General features: G+C 29.5%; 1 protein-coding gene across 1 annotated transcript; it reads left to right on the top strand.

Annotated features, from left to right (window-relative positions):
* Nucleotides 1-15385: 15385 nt before the first annotated feature.
* Nucleotides 15386-17715, top strand: LOC145120165 (putative serine/threonine-protein kinase PBL19). The gene is made up of 4 exons (XM_079055971.1): nt 15386-16039; nt 16336-16596; nt 16703-16825; nt 16996-17715. The coding sequence occupies exons 1-4, from the start codon at nt 15692-15694 to the stop codon at nt 17443-17445; spliced, it is 1182 nt and encodes a 393-aa protein (XP_078912097.1). The 5' UTR covers nt 15386-15691; the 3' UTR covers nt 17446-17715.
* The last annotated feature ends 255 nt before the right edge of the window (nt 17716-17970 follow it).

A 17970-nucleotide genomic window follows, 5' to 3' on the forward strand; every position in this document is an offset into this window, starting at 1 on the left:
ACAGGAAGACAAATTGGAAGGCCAATATTCGGAGGAAGACCCGTTGCTTTAGTGTGTCTTTTTTATTATTATTAGTTTTTATGAAGTGAGTTTTAACAATGAAGTGTGTTTTTTATGTATTAAATCATGTTTTAGGTCTTAAGTAGTATTAAATCGGGTTTTAAGTTATTGTAATCGTTTTTATTTAATATGAAGTGTTTGTCGTTAAAAAAAATTATGTCATTAATTAAATAAAAAAAATGTTTGCGTATTATTAAAAAAAATATATTATTTAATATTAAATAAATAAATATTTGTTTATTAAAATAAAGTATTAAATTAAATTACAAAAAGAAATACAAAAAATATATTTTATATAATATTAAATAAAAAATGTTTGTTTATTAAAATATAGTAATTAAATTAAATTAGAAAAAAGAAAATAAAAAGAATTGAGTGTTAAGAATGTTACTGCTCTTACCAAATGTTAAGTTTATGTGTTAAAATGACAAAGATGATGTGACATTTAAAATGTTGATTTGGCAAGATACTAAGAGTGTCATCGGTCCTCTTAGTCTAATATACGTCATGAACATAAGAATAACAATTATTATTATTATTTATTAATTTTAAATAGCAATGCTAATATGCTATTATTAAATTTAAAATAATATTTATTAAGAATATTTTTAAAGTGCATTACTTTTTCAATGTGTCCCAACATCTTAATGAAAAAAGACAATTGGGAGAATTTTGTGATCAATTCGGAATACTATTAACAATAAAGATATAATAATACAGAAAAAAGATAAAAAACAACAAATAAATGCTACTATTCAACCCCCACCAAATATTACTGGTTATAAACTTAAAAATTATGATTATATGCTAGATATTCTGCAAGAACAAATGAAGAAATTACAAATTAATACTATAAATAAAGACTCAGATAATGATTCAGATAATACTCAAATAAACAAAATTAACAATTATGATAGCAAATTTGCTAGAAAACCTGTTCAAAGATTATATTATTATCCAAGACCGAGCCCCCAAGATGTCCTACATGAGGAACAAGAATATGAAATTAATAATAGTTATAGTGGTAAAAATGTTTACGAATGGAATTTAGATGGTTATACTGAAAGACAAATATATAACATGATTCATAGAATGTTAATGTATAGTACAATTGCTAAAAATACAGGAAATAGTGATAAACAAGTGGCTAATATGTTAATTGCCGGATTTACTGGCCAATTAAAAGGCTGGTGGGACAATTATGTGGATGAAAAAACACAACAAGCTATTCTTAATACAGTTAAAACAGAAAATGGAATAACCACTCCTAATGTAGTTTATACTCTAACTTGTACCATAATAGAACATTTTACAGGAAGATGGTCAGATAATTCTGAAAATATCCGTACTCTATTAAATGGACTATTTTGTAAAACTCTTACATCTTTTCGATGGTATAAGGACACTTTCTTAAGTAGAGTAATGGAACTTAATGATTGTAATAGTGTTTACTGGAAATCCAAATTCATAGATGGTTTACCAAATTTTTTTGCTGAAAGAGTTAAAAACCAACTAAGAATAGATAATACAATTCCTTATGAAGATTATACGTATGGGAAATTGATAGGAACTTGTATACAGGAAGGTTTAGCCTTATGTAGTGAAATAAAACTAAATTACCAAATTAAAACCCAACATCTTAATGAAAAAAGACAATTGGGAGAATTTTGTGATCAATTCGGAATACAAACTAATAACAATAGGAGGAAACAGAAAAAAGAGTTTCAACAGAAGAAAAAATATTATAAGAGAAAACATAGTGATCCTAATAAAAAAGATAAACATATTAAAAAAAGATTTAATAGAAAAGATTATAAAAAACCCCCTACTTGTTTTTCATGCGGGAAAATGGGACATTATGCTAATAAATGCAGGAATAAAAAAATAAAAAAACAAATTAATAATATGAATATAAGTGAGGATATAAAAATACAATTAATAAATTTGATAGATAATTCGTCAGATGAAGAGGAGCTCTCAGACGAAGATTCTGATATAAACATAATAGAATATGATTCTGATTATTCGTCAAAATCTGAAGAAATTGAATGTAATTGTGATAATTCAGAACAATGTTCATGTAACATAGACCACCAATTATACCTAATACAGTCTCAATTCAAAGATGAATTAACTATAAATGTAATTAGTAATGATATTGCAAACTTATTAAAAGAAATAAATGATCCAGAAATCAGGCAAAAAATAATAGAAAATCTAAATACTAAGGAACAGAGTACACAAGAAGAAGGGATATATTCTATGAAAAACGTTCATGATATGTTAAAAGAAAGAAGAAATAAAAATTCCGCTAATACACCTACAGTACAAGATTTACAGCTTGAAATTCAAAACCTAAAACAGGATATATCTAAGATAAAAAATGACCAGCTAATAAGCAATCAAAGAATTAACAAATTAGAAAAATTACAAAATAACCAAGATATTGGTACCAGTAATGACAATTTCCTTCAGTCCATGGAATTGGTAATATCTAGAAAATGGCATGTCACAATTAATTTATTTATTACTTATAATTACCAAAGAAGTTTTGTTGCCCTAATAGATAGTGGTGCAGATTTAAATTGTATAAGAGAAGGTTTAATACCTACTAAATATTTTCAAAAATCAACACATACGTTAAGAGAAGTATCAGGTTCTAAATTAGATATTAGATATAAATTAACAGATGCAAAAATTTGTACAGAAAATGTTTGTATACCTATTAATTTCACGGTAATTAAAAATATGAGTAATAATACTATGATCTTAGGAAATCCCTTTTTAGAGATGATATTACCCCTAACTATTGACAAAGATAAAATCATAGGATCTTATAAGAATCAACCCGTTATACTAAATTTTGTCTCGGACCCTTATTCTATCTGGGTCAATGAGTTGAATTTAAAAAGAAACCAAATAAATTTTCTGAAAGAAGAAATCAGAAATGTTCAAATAGATGAACAACTAGAACAACCTAAGTTACAGGAAAAAATTAGATTTTTAACAAATCAATTCTCTTTGAAAATATGTAATGATCATCCTAATGCTTTTTGGGAAAGGAAAAAACATATGGTTACACTTCCTTATGAGGAAGACTTTAATGAAAAACAGATTCCTACCAAGGCAAGACCTTGTCAAATGAATTTCGAATACTTAAATATATGTAAAAAAGAAATAACTTCCTTATTAAATAAAAAACTAATACAACCTTCCAAATCTCCATGGTCATGCACTGCCTTTTATGTAAATAAACATTCTGAACAAGAAAGGGGAATACCAAGACTAGTTATAAATTATAAACCCCTTAATAAAGTCTTAAAATGGATCAGGTATCCTATTCCTAATAAAAAGGATTTATTAGACCGATTACATGATTCTTTAATATTTTCAAAATTTGATTTAAAATCAGGATATTGGCAAATACAGATTGATAAGAAAGACAGATATAAAACTGCCTTCAATGTTCCTTTTGGACAATATGAATGGAATGTTATGTCATTTGGCCTAAAAAATGCCCCTTCAGAATTCCAAAATATAGTGAATGATATATTTAATCCTTATAGTAATTTCATTATTGTATATATAGATGATATCTTAGTCTTTTCAAAGGATATTCAAGAACATTTTGGTCACTTGCATACTTTTGAAAAAATAATAGTAAACAATGGTTTAGTAATATCACAATCTAAAATGTCCTTATTCCAAACAAAGGTAAGATTTTTAGGACATAATATTGAAAAAGGACAAATTATTCCTATACAAAGAAGTATAGACTTTGCTGCGAAATTTCCAGATGAAATAAAGGATAAAACTCAGCTACAAAGATTCTTAGGTAGCCTAAATTATATATCGCCTTTTTATAAAGATTTATCAGCAGATAGTGCAATTTTATACGACAGATTGAAAAAGAATCCTTGTGCTTGGACTAATGATCATACTCAGGCAGTCAAAAGAATAAAAGACAAAGTTAAAAGTCTACCATGTTTATCTTTAGCTAATCCTAATTGGGAAAAAATAGTAGAAACCGATGCCTCTGAAATAGGGTTTGGAGGAATTTTAAAACAAATCCACCCTAACAGTAAGCAAGAATTCTTAGTCAGATTTCATTCTGGAAAATGGACTCCTAGTCAAAAAAATTATTCTACTACTGCTAAAGAAATTTTGGCATTGGTAAAATGTATTCTCAAATTTCAAGATGATTTATATAATCAACATTTTATTATCAAAACAGATTGTCAGGCAGCTAAATTCATGTTTAATAAAGACTTTAAACATGATGTTTCTAAACAAATGTTTACTAGGTGGCAAGCTACATTAGCATGTTTTGATTTTGAAATACAATATAAAAAAGGAAGCGATAATAGTCTTCCTGATTTTTTAACTAGAGAATTCCTAAATGAGTTATCACCAGCTAAGACAGTTATCACATGAAATTACTAATATAAAAAATTTAATTAATAAGGCAGATGTTGAACTGGCTAACTTAGCAAATGAACCATATTCTAGTAAGACAGGAATTAATTTAAGATTGATAGGATTAAGGATCCAACTCAAGAATCTTGAAAACAAACTCTTATTACTCTTAAATTAACATTTCCATTTGCAGGATGAATCCCAATCGCGGAAGAGGCCATCCTTCATATAGAGGTGGTTATCATAGAGGTCGGGGAAATCCTACGGCTTCAAGCAGTTCTTATAAAACTGGAAATTCATCACAAACAAATGATCAATCTCTTCTAGTTCCTGGAAGCCCATTATATGAGGAGTTTAAAGCATTTTTGGAATCAAAAAGGGAAAATACTCCCACTCTCGCTCAAATGATCACAGATGGTGAAACCATCAACGATAATTTTGAATATAAGGAATCACCTCATAGAGATAATATTATTATTTTGGAACATAAAGATATAATGCTTTATTTTGAGAATAATGACGATCCATGGTTTTTAATGACCAGATACTTGGATACAGCGACATACGCTGGATATTCTTACAAACAAAGATTATATTATGAAAATATTTTGAAAATAACCGGATCAGTTGAATTTTCTCATTTTACATCCGGAGGTAATACCAGTGTTTACAATTTTAGTAAAGCTATTATCAAAAAGATCATATCACCTGAGGAATGGGGTTTAAGTACCCTAAAGGAAAAAGAATTTTTAATCCCTCCTTCAAAAATACCAATGAAATTTACATATTGGGATTATATTGAAAGCTTTCATAAAGCCTTTTTATATGAAAATCCTCAGAGAAAGCATACTTGGTTTTTTAAAGTATGTGAAAAGGTTTATAACCAAAACAGAGATATACCAAATTGGTTTACTAATTGGTGGATCTCATACGGCCCGAGTATAGATATCCTCCCTGAGGAACCATTCAGAAAATTATATGGGGAATGGTTACCTGTCTCTCCAAGATACCGAGACCAAGTTATACCCTTGAAATCAGAAGGATTGGAAGTAATATCTTCTATGCATTTTTTCATGGAATTTTCTATTCCTTGGATCTGGAAATGGTCCCCATATGTGGATTATACCCCCTCTAAATTTCCTTCCCTACAAAGGTCATACTTTACCAAATTTTGGCCTAAAATGCTTCAAAAGAATCCAGAAACAAAAACCCTTAATGCTCAGGAAACAATTGATCATATCAATCAACAAATTAAGAAATACCAAGACCAAAAACTCTTTTCGGAAATAGCCTCCTCAACAGCAGTGACCCCCTCAACTCCTCAAAAAGTTAATTTAACCAAAGAGGAAATGATCAAGTCATTCAGATTATATTGTTCTGAATTAAAAGAAAATCTTAAAAGATTTTCTAAACATGATACAGATGAAGGTTCAAATGAAGATATTCAAGATAATATGTCAGTTGATAACCAAAGCCAAGGCCAATCACCATGCTTAGCAGGGGAATCCCAGCCAGATGATGAAGAAGTTCCAGATGGTGAACTCCCAATTGATTGTATAATTGACATGATTGAGGAGTCAATCACGCAAAGAAAGAATATTTCAAAAAACAAAAAGACATCACCACAATAGACTATAGGTGACAGGTGGATGAACCAAAATAAAAGAAGAATATATTCTTCAAGAATTATTGAAGACAGAGGAAATTACTCGTCAGACATTATTAAAGCCAGAAGAATCAAACAAAAAGTCATTTCTACTTTTCTTAAAAGTTGTCTGCCAATGCTAAATGTAATAATTTAGGTTTTGTTTGTTTTTGAGTCCTCCTGATCTATTTAAGGAGCCTCTACCTTATGTTTTAGGCAGGCTGAAAGCCAATTTCCTCTTTCTTTCTTGTAATCCCTCCTCTGTAAAAAACATCTCTGCAATAAAAGTCTGAATTATATTTGGAAAAGCAAACTTTTATTACGGTACATCAATTTTGGATTCGCCTTTCTGGTCAGTTTACTTTCTTAAACTTAATTCTATTTTCAAGCCTAATGCAAGGCTAACTTGATAATATCACATAGTATTATTATGGAAGCAGTATCATGATCGGCAAATCATAAAAAAAAAAAAAAAAAAAAAAAAAAGAGTCTGGAATGGAAAAAGGCAAAGTCGTGTTTTAGCCCGCTTTTGTGGCCACTGTGCCGTTTTAGGGCGTTTTACTCATTGACTCGCCTATCTCACCCAACTCTTTTTGTTTTTATTTTTCAAAGTTCTAAAAATTTTGTTATCTGTTTATGGTCCTGCTTGATTTATATCTAATATCTAATTTAGAACCTGATACTTCTCTTAACGTATGTGTTGATTTTTGAAAATATTTAGTAGGTATTAAACCTTCTCTTATACAATTTAAATCTGCACCACTATCTATTAGGGCAACAAAACTTCTTTGGTAATTATAAGTAATAAATAAATTAATTGTGACCATAAAAATCAAGCAGGACCATAAACAGATAACAAAATTTTTAGAACTTTGAAAAATAAAAACAAAAAGAGTTGGGTGAGATAGGCGAGTCAATGAGTAAAACGCCCTAAAACGGCACAGTGGCCACAAAAGCGGGCTAAAACACGACTTTGCCTTTTTCCATTCCAGACTCTTTTTTTTTTTTTTTTTTTTTTTATGATTTGCCGATCATGATACTGCTTCCATGATAATACTATGTGATATTATCAAGTTAGCCTTGCATTAGGCTTGAAAATAGAATTAAGTTTAAGAAAGTAAACTGACCAGAAAGGCGAATCCAAAATTGCTGTACCGTAATAAAACTTTGCTTCTCCAAATATAATTCAGACTTTTATTGCAGAGATGTTTTTTACAGAGGAGGGATTACAAGAAAGAAAGAGGAAATTGGCTTTCAGCCTGCCTAAAACATAAGGTAGAGGCTCCTTAAATAGATCAGGAGGACTCAAAAACAAACAAAACCTAAATTATTACATTTAGCATTGGCAGACAACTTTTAAGAAAAGTAGAAATGACTTTTTGTTTGATTCTTCTGGCTTTAATAATGTCTGACGAGTAATTTCCTCTGTCTTCAATAATTCTTGAAGAATATATTCTTCTTTTATTTTGGTCCATCCACCTGTCACCTATAGTCTATTGTGGTGATGTCTTTTTGTTTTTTGAAATATTCTTTCTTTGCGTGATTGACTCCTCAATCATGTCAATTATACAATCAATTGGGAGTTCACCATCTGGAACTTCTTCATCATCTGGCTGGGATTCCCCTGCTAAGCATGGTGATTGGCCTTGGCTTTGGTTATCAACTGACATATTATCTTGAATATCTTCATTTGAACCTTCATCTGTATCATGTTTAGAAAATCTTTTAAGATTTTCTTTTAATTCAGAACAATATAATCTGAATGACTTGATCATTTCCTCTTTGGTTAAATTAACTTTTTGAGGAGTTGAGGGGGTCACTGCTGTTGAGGAGGCTATTTCCGAAAAGAGTTTTTGGTCTTGGTATTTCTTAATTTGTTGATTGATATGATCAATTGTTTCCTGAGCATTAAGGGTTTTTGTTTCTGGATTCTTTTGAAGCATTTTAGGCCAAAATTTGGTAAAGTATGACCTTTGTAGGGAAGGAAATTTAGAGGGGGTATAATCCACATATGGGGACCATTTCCAGATCCAAGGAATAGAAAATTCCATGAAAAAATGCATAGAAGATATTACTTCCAATCCTTCTGATTTCAAGGGTATAACTTGGTCTCGGTATCTTGGAGAGACAGGTAACCATTCCCCATATAATTTTCTGAATGGTTCCTCAGGGAGGATATCTATACTCGGGCCGTATGAGATCCACCAATTAGTAAACCAATTTGGTATATCTCTGTTTTGGTTATAAACCTTTTCACATACTTTAAAAAACCAAGTATGCTTTCTCTGAGGATTTTCATATAAAAAGGCTTTATGAAAGCTTTCAATATAATCCCAATATGTAAATTTCATTGGTATTTTTGAAGGAGGGATTAAAAATTCTTTTTCCTTTAGGGTACTTAAACCCCATTCCTCAGGTGATATGATCTTTTTGATAATAGCTTTACTAAAATTGTAAACACTGGTATTACCTCCGGATGTAAAATGAGAAAATTCAACTGATCCGGTTATTTTCAAAATATTTTCATAATATAATCTTTGTTTGTAAGAATATCCAGCGTATGTCGCTGTATCCAAGTATCTGGTCATTAAAAACCATGGATCGTCATTATTCTCAAAATAAAGCATTATATCTTTATGTTCCAAAATAATAATATTATCTCTATGAGGTGATTCCTTATATTCAAAATTATCGTTGATGGTTTCACCATCTGTGATCATTTGAGCGAGAGTGGGAGTATTTTCCCTTTTTGATTCCAAAAATGCTTTAAACTCCTCATATAATGGGCTTCCAGGAACTAGAAGAGATTGATCATTTGTTTGTGATGAATTTCCAGTTTTATAAGAACTGCTTGAAGCCGTAGGATTTCCCCGACCTCTATGATAACCACCTCTATATGAAGGATGGCCTCTTCCGCGATTGGGATTCATCCTGCAAATGGAAATGTTAATTTAAGAGTAATAAGAGTTTGTTTTCAAGATTCTTGAGTTGGATCCTTAATCCTATCAATCTTAAATTAATTCCTGTCTTACTAGAATATGGTTCATTTGCTAAGTTAGCCAGTTCAACATCTGCCTTATTAATTAAATTTTTTATATTAGTAATTTCATGTGATAACTGTCTTAGCTGGTGATAACTCATTTAGGAATTCTCTAGTTAAAAAATCAGGAAGACTATTATCGCTTCCTTTTTTATATTGTATTTCAAAATCAAAACATGCTAATGTAGCTTGCCACCTAGTAAACATTTGTTTAGAAACATCATGTTTAAAGTCTTTATTAAACATGAATTTAGCTGCCTGACAATCTGTTTTGATAATAAAATGTTGATTATATAAATCATCTTGAAATTTGAGAATACATTTTACCAATGCCAAAATTTCTTTAGCAGTAGTAGAATAATTTTTTTGACTAGGAGTCCATTTTCCAGAATGAAATCTGACTAAGAATTCTTGCTTACTGTTAGGGTGGATTTGTTTTAAAATTCCTCCAAACCCTATTTCAGAGGCATCGGTTTCTACTATTTTTTCCCAATTAGGATTAGCTAAAGATAAACATGGTAGACTTTTAACTTTGTCTTTTATTCTTTTGACTGCCTGAGTATGATCATTAGTCCAAGCACAAGGATTCTTTTTCAATCTGTCGTATAAAATTGCACTATCTGCTGATAAATCTTTATAAAAAGGCGATATATAATTTAGGCTACCTAAGAATCTTTGTAGCTGAGTTTTATCCTTTATTTCATCTGGAAATTTCGCAGCAAAGTCTATACTTCTTTGTATAGGAATAATTTGTCCTTTTTCAATATTATGTCCTAAAAATCTTACCTTTGTTTGGAATAAGGACATTTTAGATTGTGATATTACTAAACCATTGTTTACTATTATTTTTTCAAAAGTATGCAAGTGACCAAAATGTTCTTGAATATCCTTTGAAAAGACTAAGATATCATCTATATATACAATAATGAAATTACTATAAGGATTAAATATATCATTCATTATATTTTGGAATTCTGAAGGGGCATTTTTTAGGCCAAATGACATAACATTCCATTCATATTGTCCAAAAGGAACATTGAAGGCAGTTTTATATCTGTCTTTCTTATCAATCTGTATTTGCCAATATCCTGATTTTAAATCAAATTTTGAAAATATTAAAGAATCATGTAATCGGTCTAATAAATCCTTTTTATTAGGAATAGGATACCTGATCCATTTTAAGACTTTATTAAGGGGTTTATAATTTATAACTAGTCTTGGTATTCCCCTTTCTTGTTCAGAATGTTTATTTACATAAAAGGCAGTGCATGACCATGGAGATTTGGAAGGTTGTATTAGTTTTTTATTTAATAAGGAAGTTATTTCTTTTTTACATATATTTAAGTATTCGAAATTCATTTGACAAGGTCTTGCCTTGGTAGGAATCTGTTTTTCATTAAAGTCTTCCTCATAAGGAAGTGTAACCATATGTTTTTTCCTTTCCCAAAAAGCATTAGGATGATCATTACATATTTTCAAAGAGAATTGATTTGTTAAAAATCTAATTTTTTCCTGTAACTTAGGTTGTTCTAGTTGTTCATCTATTTGAACATTTCTGATTTCTTCTTTCAGAAAATTTATTTGGTTTCTTTTTAAATTCAACTCATTGACCCAGATAGAATAAGGGTCCGAGACAAAATTTAGTATAACGGGTTGATTCTTATAAGATCCTATGATTTTATCTTTGTCAATAGTTAGGGGTAATATCATCTCTAAAAAGGGATTTCCTAAGATCATAGTATTATTACTCATATTTTTAATTACCGTGAAATTAATAGGTATACAAACATTTTCTGTACAAATTTTTGCATCTGTTAATTTATATCTAATATCTAATTTAGAACCTGATACTTCTCTTAACGTATGTGTTGATTTTTGAAAATATTTAGTAGGTATTAAACCTTCTCTCATACAATTTAAATCTGCACCACTATCTATTAGGGCAACAAAACTTCTTTGGTAATTATAAGTAATAAATAAATTAATTGTGACATGCCATTTTCTAGATATTACCAATTCCATGGACTGAAGGAAATTGTCATTACTGGTACCAATATCTTGGTTATTTTGTAATTTTTCTAATTTGTTAATTCTTTGATTGCTTATTAGCTGGTCATTTTTTATCTTAAATATATCCTGTTTTAGGTTTTGAATTTCAAGCTGTAAATCTTGTACTGTAGGTGTATTAGCGGAATTTTTATTTCTTCTTTCTTTTAACATATCATGAACGTTTTTCATAGAATATATCCCTTCTTCTTGTGTACTCTGTTCCTTAGTATTTAGATTTTCTATTATTTTTTGCCTGATTTCTGGATCATTTATTTCTTTTAATAAGTTTGCAATATCATTACTAATTACATTTATAGTTAATTCATCTTTGAATTGAGACTGTATTAGGTATAATTGGTGGTCTATGTTACATGAACATTGTTCTGAATTATCACAATTACATTCAATTTCTTCATATTTTGACGAATAATCAGAATCATATTCTATTATGTTTATATCAGAATCTTCGTCTGAGAGCTCCTCTTCATCTGACGAATTATCTATCAAATTTATTAATTGTATTTTTATATCCTCACTTATATTCATATTATTAATTTGTTTTTTTATTTTTTTATTCCTGCATTTATTAGCATAATGTCCCATTTTCCCGCATGAAAAACAAGTAGGGGGTTTTTTATAATCTTTTCTATTAAATCTTTTTTTAATATGTTTATCTTTTTTATTAGGATCACTATGTTTTCTCTTATAATATTTTTTCTTCTGTTGAAACTCTTTTTTCTGTTTCCTCCTATTGTTATTAGTTTGTATTCCGAATTGATCACAAAATTCTCCCAATTGTCTTTTTTCATTAAGATGTTGGGTTTTAATTTGGTAATTTAGTTTTATTTCACTACATAAGGCTAAACCTTCCTGTATACAAGTTCCTATCAATTTCCCATACGTATAATCTTCATAAGGAATTGTATTATCTATTCTTAGTTGGTTTTTAACTCTTTCAGCAAAAAAATTTGGTAAACCATCTATGAATTTGGATTTCCAGTAAACACTATTACAATCATTAAGTTCCATTACTCTACTTAAGAAAGTGTCCTTATACCATCGAAAAGATGTAAGAGTTTTACAAAATAGTCCATTTAATAGAGTACGGATATTTTCAGAATTATCTGACCATCTTCCTGTAAAATGTTCTATTATGGTACAAGTTAGAGTATAAACTACATTAGGAGTGGTTATTCCATTTTCTGTTTTAACTGTATTAAGAATAGCTTGTTGTGTTTTTTCATCCACATAATTGTCCCACCAGCCTTTTAATTGGCCAGTAAATCCGGCAATTAACATATTAGCCACTTGTTTATCACTATTTCCTGTATTTTTAGCAATTGTACTATACATTAACATTCTATGAATCATGTTATATATTTGTCTTTCAGTATAACCATCTAAATTCCATTCGTAAACATTTTTACCACTATAACTATTATTAATTTCATATTCTTGTTCCTCATGTAGGACATCTTGGGGGCTCGGTCTTGGATAATAATATAATCTTTGAACAGGTTTTCTAGCAAATTTGCTATCATAATTGTTAATTTTGTTTATTTGAGTATTATCTGAATCATTATCTGAGTCTTTATTTATAGTATTAATTTGTAATTTCTTCATTTGTTCTTGCAGAATATCTAGCATATAATCATAATTTTTAAGTTTATAACCAGTAATATTTGGTGGGGGTTGAATAGTAGCATTTATTTGTTGTTTTTTATCTTTTTTCTGTATTATTATATCTTTATTGTTAATGGGTGAATTTATATTTTCTAATTTTTTATGTAAGTCCATTAACTGTTCTCCTAATATTATGGAATATAAATTATGGAAATTTAATTGTTGAATCATACTATTAATATGATTAACATCTATTGTAAGAGTCTTTTCTTCAAAAAGTTTTTGGTAAGCCGAAAATTTTATAGTAACATTGTTATTTGTAATGGTAAAAGGGACTTGTGGTGGAAATATACTTGTTATTATTTTGTCTCCCGATAGAGTATAATCTCTTTCTATGTTGTGAATATTATGTAAAAAAGTATGAGCAAACCAAGGAATAAAATGTATAATTTGATTTATAGAGGATAAATATTCATAAAATCTATTTTGTATTTCTTGTAATTCTTCTTTAGAATAATTTTTAAATAACCATTCTTTAAAAAATATCCATTTAATCGAATAAAATTCTTCTGAAATAATTTTTCTTGCCTGAGAACCAGGACTAAAATCTATTTTTTCTTTTAAATCCATTAAACTGTAAAATTCATTTCAGAAGGAGTAGATGCCTCCGCTTCATACACAATATCATCATGTATATTTAAATTGTTTATCTTTCTATTATCAACACAAGCACGAGTAGAGGGAATTTCTACGTTATAATCTAGTGGTGATATGTATAAATGTGAAGATCTTGCAGATCTTGTTCGTTTTATTAGGTCGTTATTATACTCTATTTCTTTGTTAAACTCAATAGTAACAACGCCATCAGAAGTTTGTATAATACTTTCTATATTATTATTTATTAAAGGTGTAGGTGGTATATTATTTTCTAAAATCCAGTGTTGGGGAAATTTTATTTCCTCCCATTTTATAGCTTTTCTAGTTGTAATTTTTGACACATCAAAATTACTTTCTATTAAAATTGTCTCATTTATAGGTTTATTAACTATCTTACATTTAGGATTCATAGTTTTTAATGGTTTATAATATATACGATAACATATACATATTACTTCTGATCCTGGTAAATAATTATAACCATGAGTTTTGACGTTTAATGTTAAGGCTTGAAAAATATTTTTATCAGATAAAGAAAGCTGTAAATTTGGGTAGACATTAAAATATACCGGTCCATGAGACAAGCTAGATTCTATTATATCAATTAAAGATTGTTTCCAATTTTTATTTCTAGCATCCCTAAGAACTGCTAAAAAACTTTCAGGTAATCCCTGTAGTGTTAATGGTTTAAAAGCAATTTGCACCAAACCAATATGCAAATAATTATAAATATGTTTATATCAGAATCTTCGTCTGAGAGCTCCTCTTCATCTGACGAATTATCTATCAAATTTATTAATTGTATTTTTATATCCTCACTTATAATCTTGTAATATGCTATTATTAAATTTAAAATAATATTTATTAAGAATATTTTTAAAGTGCATTACTTTTTCAATGTGTCCCATTTCATAAAAGAAACATCAACGAAGACTCATATATAATTAATATGGTGACAATAGCAATGACGTTGGTCGTAGCGGTGTTGTTCCCAAAGATGACGTATGATGGATGTCGATCCTCAATGTAAATCCCTATTTTGCCCTCTTAAATCTTAATACAGTTTATTATGACTTTGTGTATATGGACAAAAGAATTTAAAAACTATGAATTATGCTGAAAAAGAAAATTTCACTTTAAGAAAAAAAAAAAGAAACACAGAATCCATAATTTGTTTGAGAACAATAAGTTATACAATCTATTTTAAATTGACCCGTCGATTTAAAATAAAACCAAACATTTTTAAAATAACTCACATATTATATGATTGTTGTCTATAAAAATAAAATTTTATTCATAAAAGTATATTTAATAGAGATTTTTATTGTTTATAGCTTTATTACTATTGATTTTCTATTGATTATTTTTCTATTAATTATTTATTGTTATTAGAACACATATTTTATTTGATTTTTTTATTAACCAGTTAATATATATATATATATATATATATATATATATATATATATATATATATATATATATATATATATATATATATATATATATATATATATATATTTATGATTTCTATATTTATTTTTATGATTTGTATATTTAAGTTCTTATTTTAATCATGTTTCATTACTATTTAAATATATTGTAATTTTAAATATATTTTATTTATTTGCTAATTAAAACATCTTCATGATATCATATTATAATATTGGAAGTTGGAACACTACGATTTCTTTTACTAGCTTATGTTTTTTAGGTCAAAAAGCAGTAATGCATTTAATTGACTAATACTTAAGCTCCATTACCATATCATAGTTTTATGTTATTAAACTGTGTTTTAAGTATTTAGTTATTAGTTAGATTGTTTATAAAATTGTGATTTTTTTTTTTTAAAAGAGAGGGGGTTATACATATGAAAGCAAAACCTCTTACGTTGTTAGAAAGGAGGATGTCTCAGCAGTGGGATAGTTTGGCATCCATACGAAACTTCCTTAGAATTCCTTTCAAGTTTTAATTAATTGCTTGGTCAAATTGTCTTCTTTTTGATGGTTTCTTGTGAAACCATTTCACTCCCATTCCTATCATCAACCACTTCTTTGTTCACAACACACAAAAAAACCCAAACAATTCCATGATCTTCATCTTCCCCACCTGGCTTTGTTTCGTTTCCAATCTCCTTCACTTCCATTCAATTTCATCTCTGTTTTCTCACTTCACCATTTAGGGTTCTTGGTTTCTTACCGATGATGAAGTGTTTCAGTATTTTCAGTTCCGGAACCAAAAGAAGAGGGAAATCTTCACCGGAGCTCCGGGAGCAAAACCAATCAACGAAACCACCTACAAGATTAGTAAAGTCGACAGGGTCAATCGTTTCACCAAGAAGCATACCGGAATTGTACAGAGAAAAAGGACACAACTTGAGAAAGTTTTCGTTTTCAGAGCTCAGAAATGCTACTAATAATTTCAATAGGATGTTAAAGATCGGAGAAGGTGGATTCGGAAGTGTGTATAAAGGGTCAATTAAACCTCCTGATGATCAAGGCGAGCCTCTGGTGGTTGCAATTAAGAAACTGAACAGAAATGGGATGCAGGTATTCCATTGAAATTTCTCTCCGGATCTACTGGTTTTGTTTTTTAATTTTATAATCTATATATTCGTTCAAGGATATATTCTCAAATTTGATTTGTTTAATCTTGTTTATACACGTGGGAATCGATGGTTTAGGAATTAGAGCACACAATTGACTTGCCGAGTTGCTTCCAACTTCAAGATTTATAAGACTTGCTTAAACTTTGAAATTACATTAAGATCAAATTGTTAGAAACATAAAACAAGAAAAAGAAGATTTATCTTCCCACAATTTAATAGATTTTTTTGGTTATGTAGGGGCATAAAGAATGGTTAGCAGAAGTTCAGTTTCTTGGTGTTGTTGAACACCCTAACCTTGTAAAGCTTTTGGGATACTGCTCAGTAGATGGTGAAAGGGGAATACAAAGACTATTAGTCTACGAGTATATGCCAAACAAAAGCTTAGAATCTCATCTCTTTAGCAGAGCATATCCACCAATTCCATGGAGAAAAAGGCTTCAAATCCTCCTTGGTGCAGCCCAAGGTCTAGCTTATCTTCACGAGGGTTTGGAAATCCAGGTATATATATCTTACAAAACGTTTCCTAATCGTTAAAAGTACTCATCTTATGACATTTTTAAATTATAGTTCATTGTTCAAACTAATGTTTTGGGAATTAATTTAGGTGATATTTCGCGATTTCAAGTCCGCAAATGTGTTGTTGGATGAAAACTTCAACCCAAAACTTTCGGATTTTGGGCTTGCGAGAGAAGGACCACAAGGAGACCGGACTCACGTATCCACAATGGTGAGTAATTTGTATTTATTTCACGAGTCCTACATTTTTCTCTCTCCAACATAAATAGAGTCAGCCATGTTAGATAGATATGTTGAGTACTAGAGTTTATCTCCATTGAAAGAGAGAGAAAGTAGATGAGATGAATAAAATCTTTTATGCTAACTTATTGTCATTTCCAGCCTGTTGGGACATACGGATACGCTGCCCCAGAATACGTGGAAACGGGTCATCTAAAGTCAAATAGCGACTTATGGAGTTTTGGAGTTGTATTGTACGAGATTTTATCGGGTAGAAAGGCGATTGATAGACTCCTACCACAATCCGAACAAAAACTTATCGAATGGGTGAAACAGTTCCCAGCAGATAGCAAAAGATTCCGGATGATTATGGATCCGCGTTTAAACAATCAATATTCGCTTAGTGCGGCCCGGAAAGTTGCAAAATTGGCGGACAGTTGCTTGCGGAAGAATCCGGAAGATCGACCCGCGATGAGTCAGATAGTTGATGTGTTACAGGACGCGATTAGAGAGTCAGAAGATGATAATATCAAAAGTCCAAGTCCAGTACCGAGTTTGTTACCGTTACCAGAGCCGTCTACGTCTACACGAAGAACGGTTCATGTTGGTTAGGGAAGAATGAAGATGATTGTGATTGTTGATATTTTTAAATTTTTGTTGAGGGTTGAATCATGAATGGTTTTGTATGGTATTAGGTAGATGACTAGATGAGTTTATTGTTTATTGTTTTTTTTTTCCTTATATAATATGGTTATATAATATGGGTATATCCGTATGGGGTACATAGGGTAGTGAAACAGATTTGTTTTTTTTTTTTTTAAACAATTATATTTATATATTTTATGGTCTTTATGTTAATAGAAAATGTTTAGATTTTACCAATATGACCAGGTTTATACTTTTTAACGGTATAAGAACCATAGATATACCTTCTAACGGTTTAAGAATCACAAATACATATGAAAAGACTCGACAATGACTAAACTAAAAAAATTGAATAATCACCAAAATGACCACTATTATTTAATCGGTATATCAAAATGATGCAACTTTCCTTGAAAAAACAGCATGGACCGCCAAGTGCGAAAATATCCAAAAATTTGAGTTTCGTTATCGTTTGTTAGTTAACTAGGTTAT

Source organism: Lactuca virosa, chromosome 6 (genome assembly GCF_052849685.1).
Source record: "Lactuca virosa cultivar CGN04683 chromosome 6, Lactuca_virosa_CGN04683_v6, whole genome shotgun sequence".
Taxonomy (NCBI): domain Eukaryota; kingdom Viridiplantae; phylum Streptophyta; class Magnoliopsida; order Asterales; family Asteraceae; genus Lactuca; species Lactuca virosa.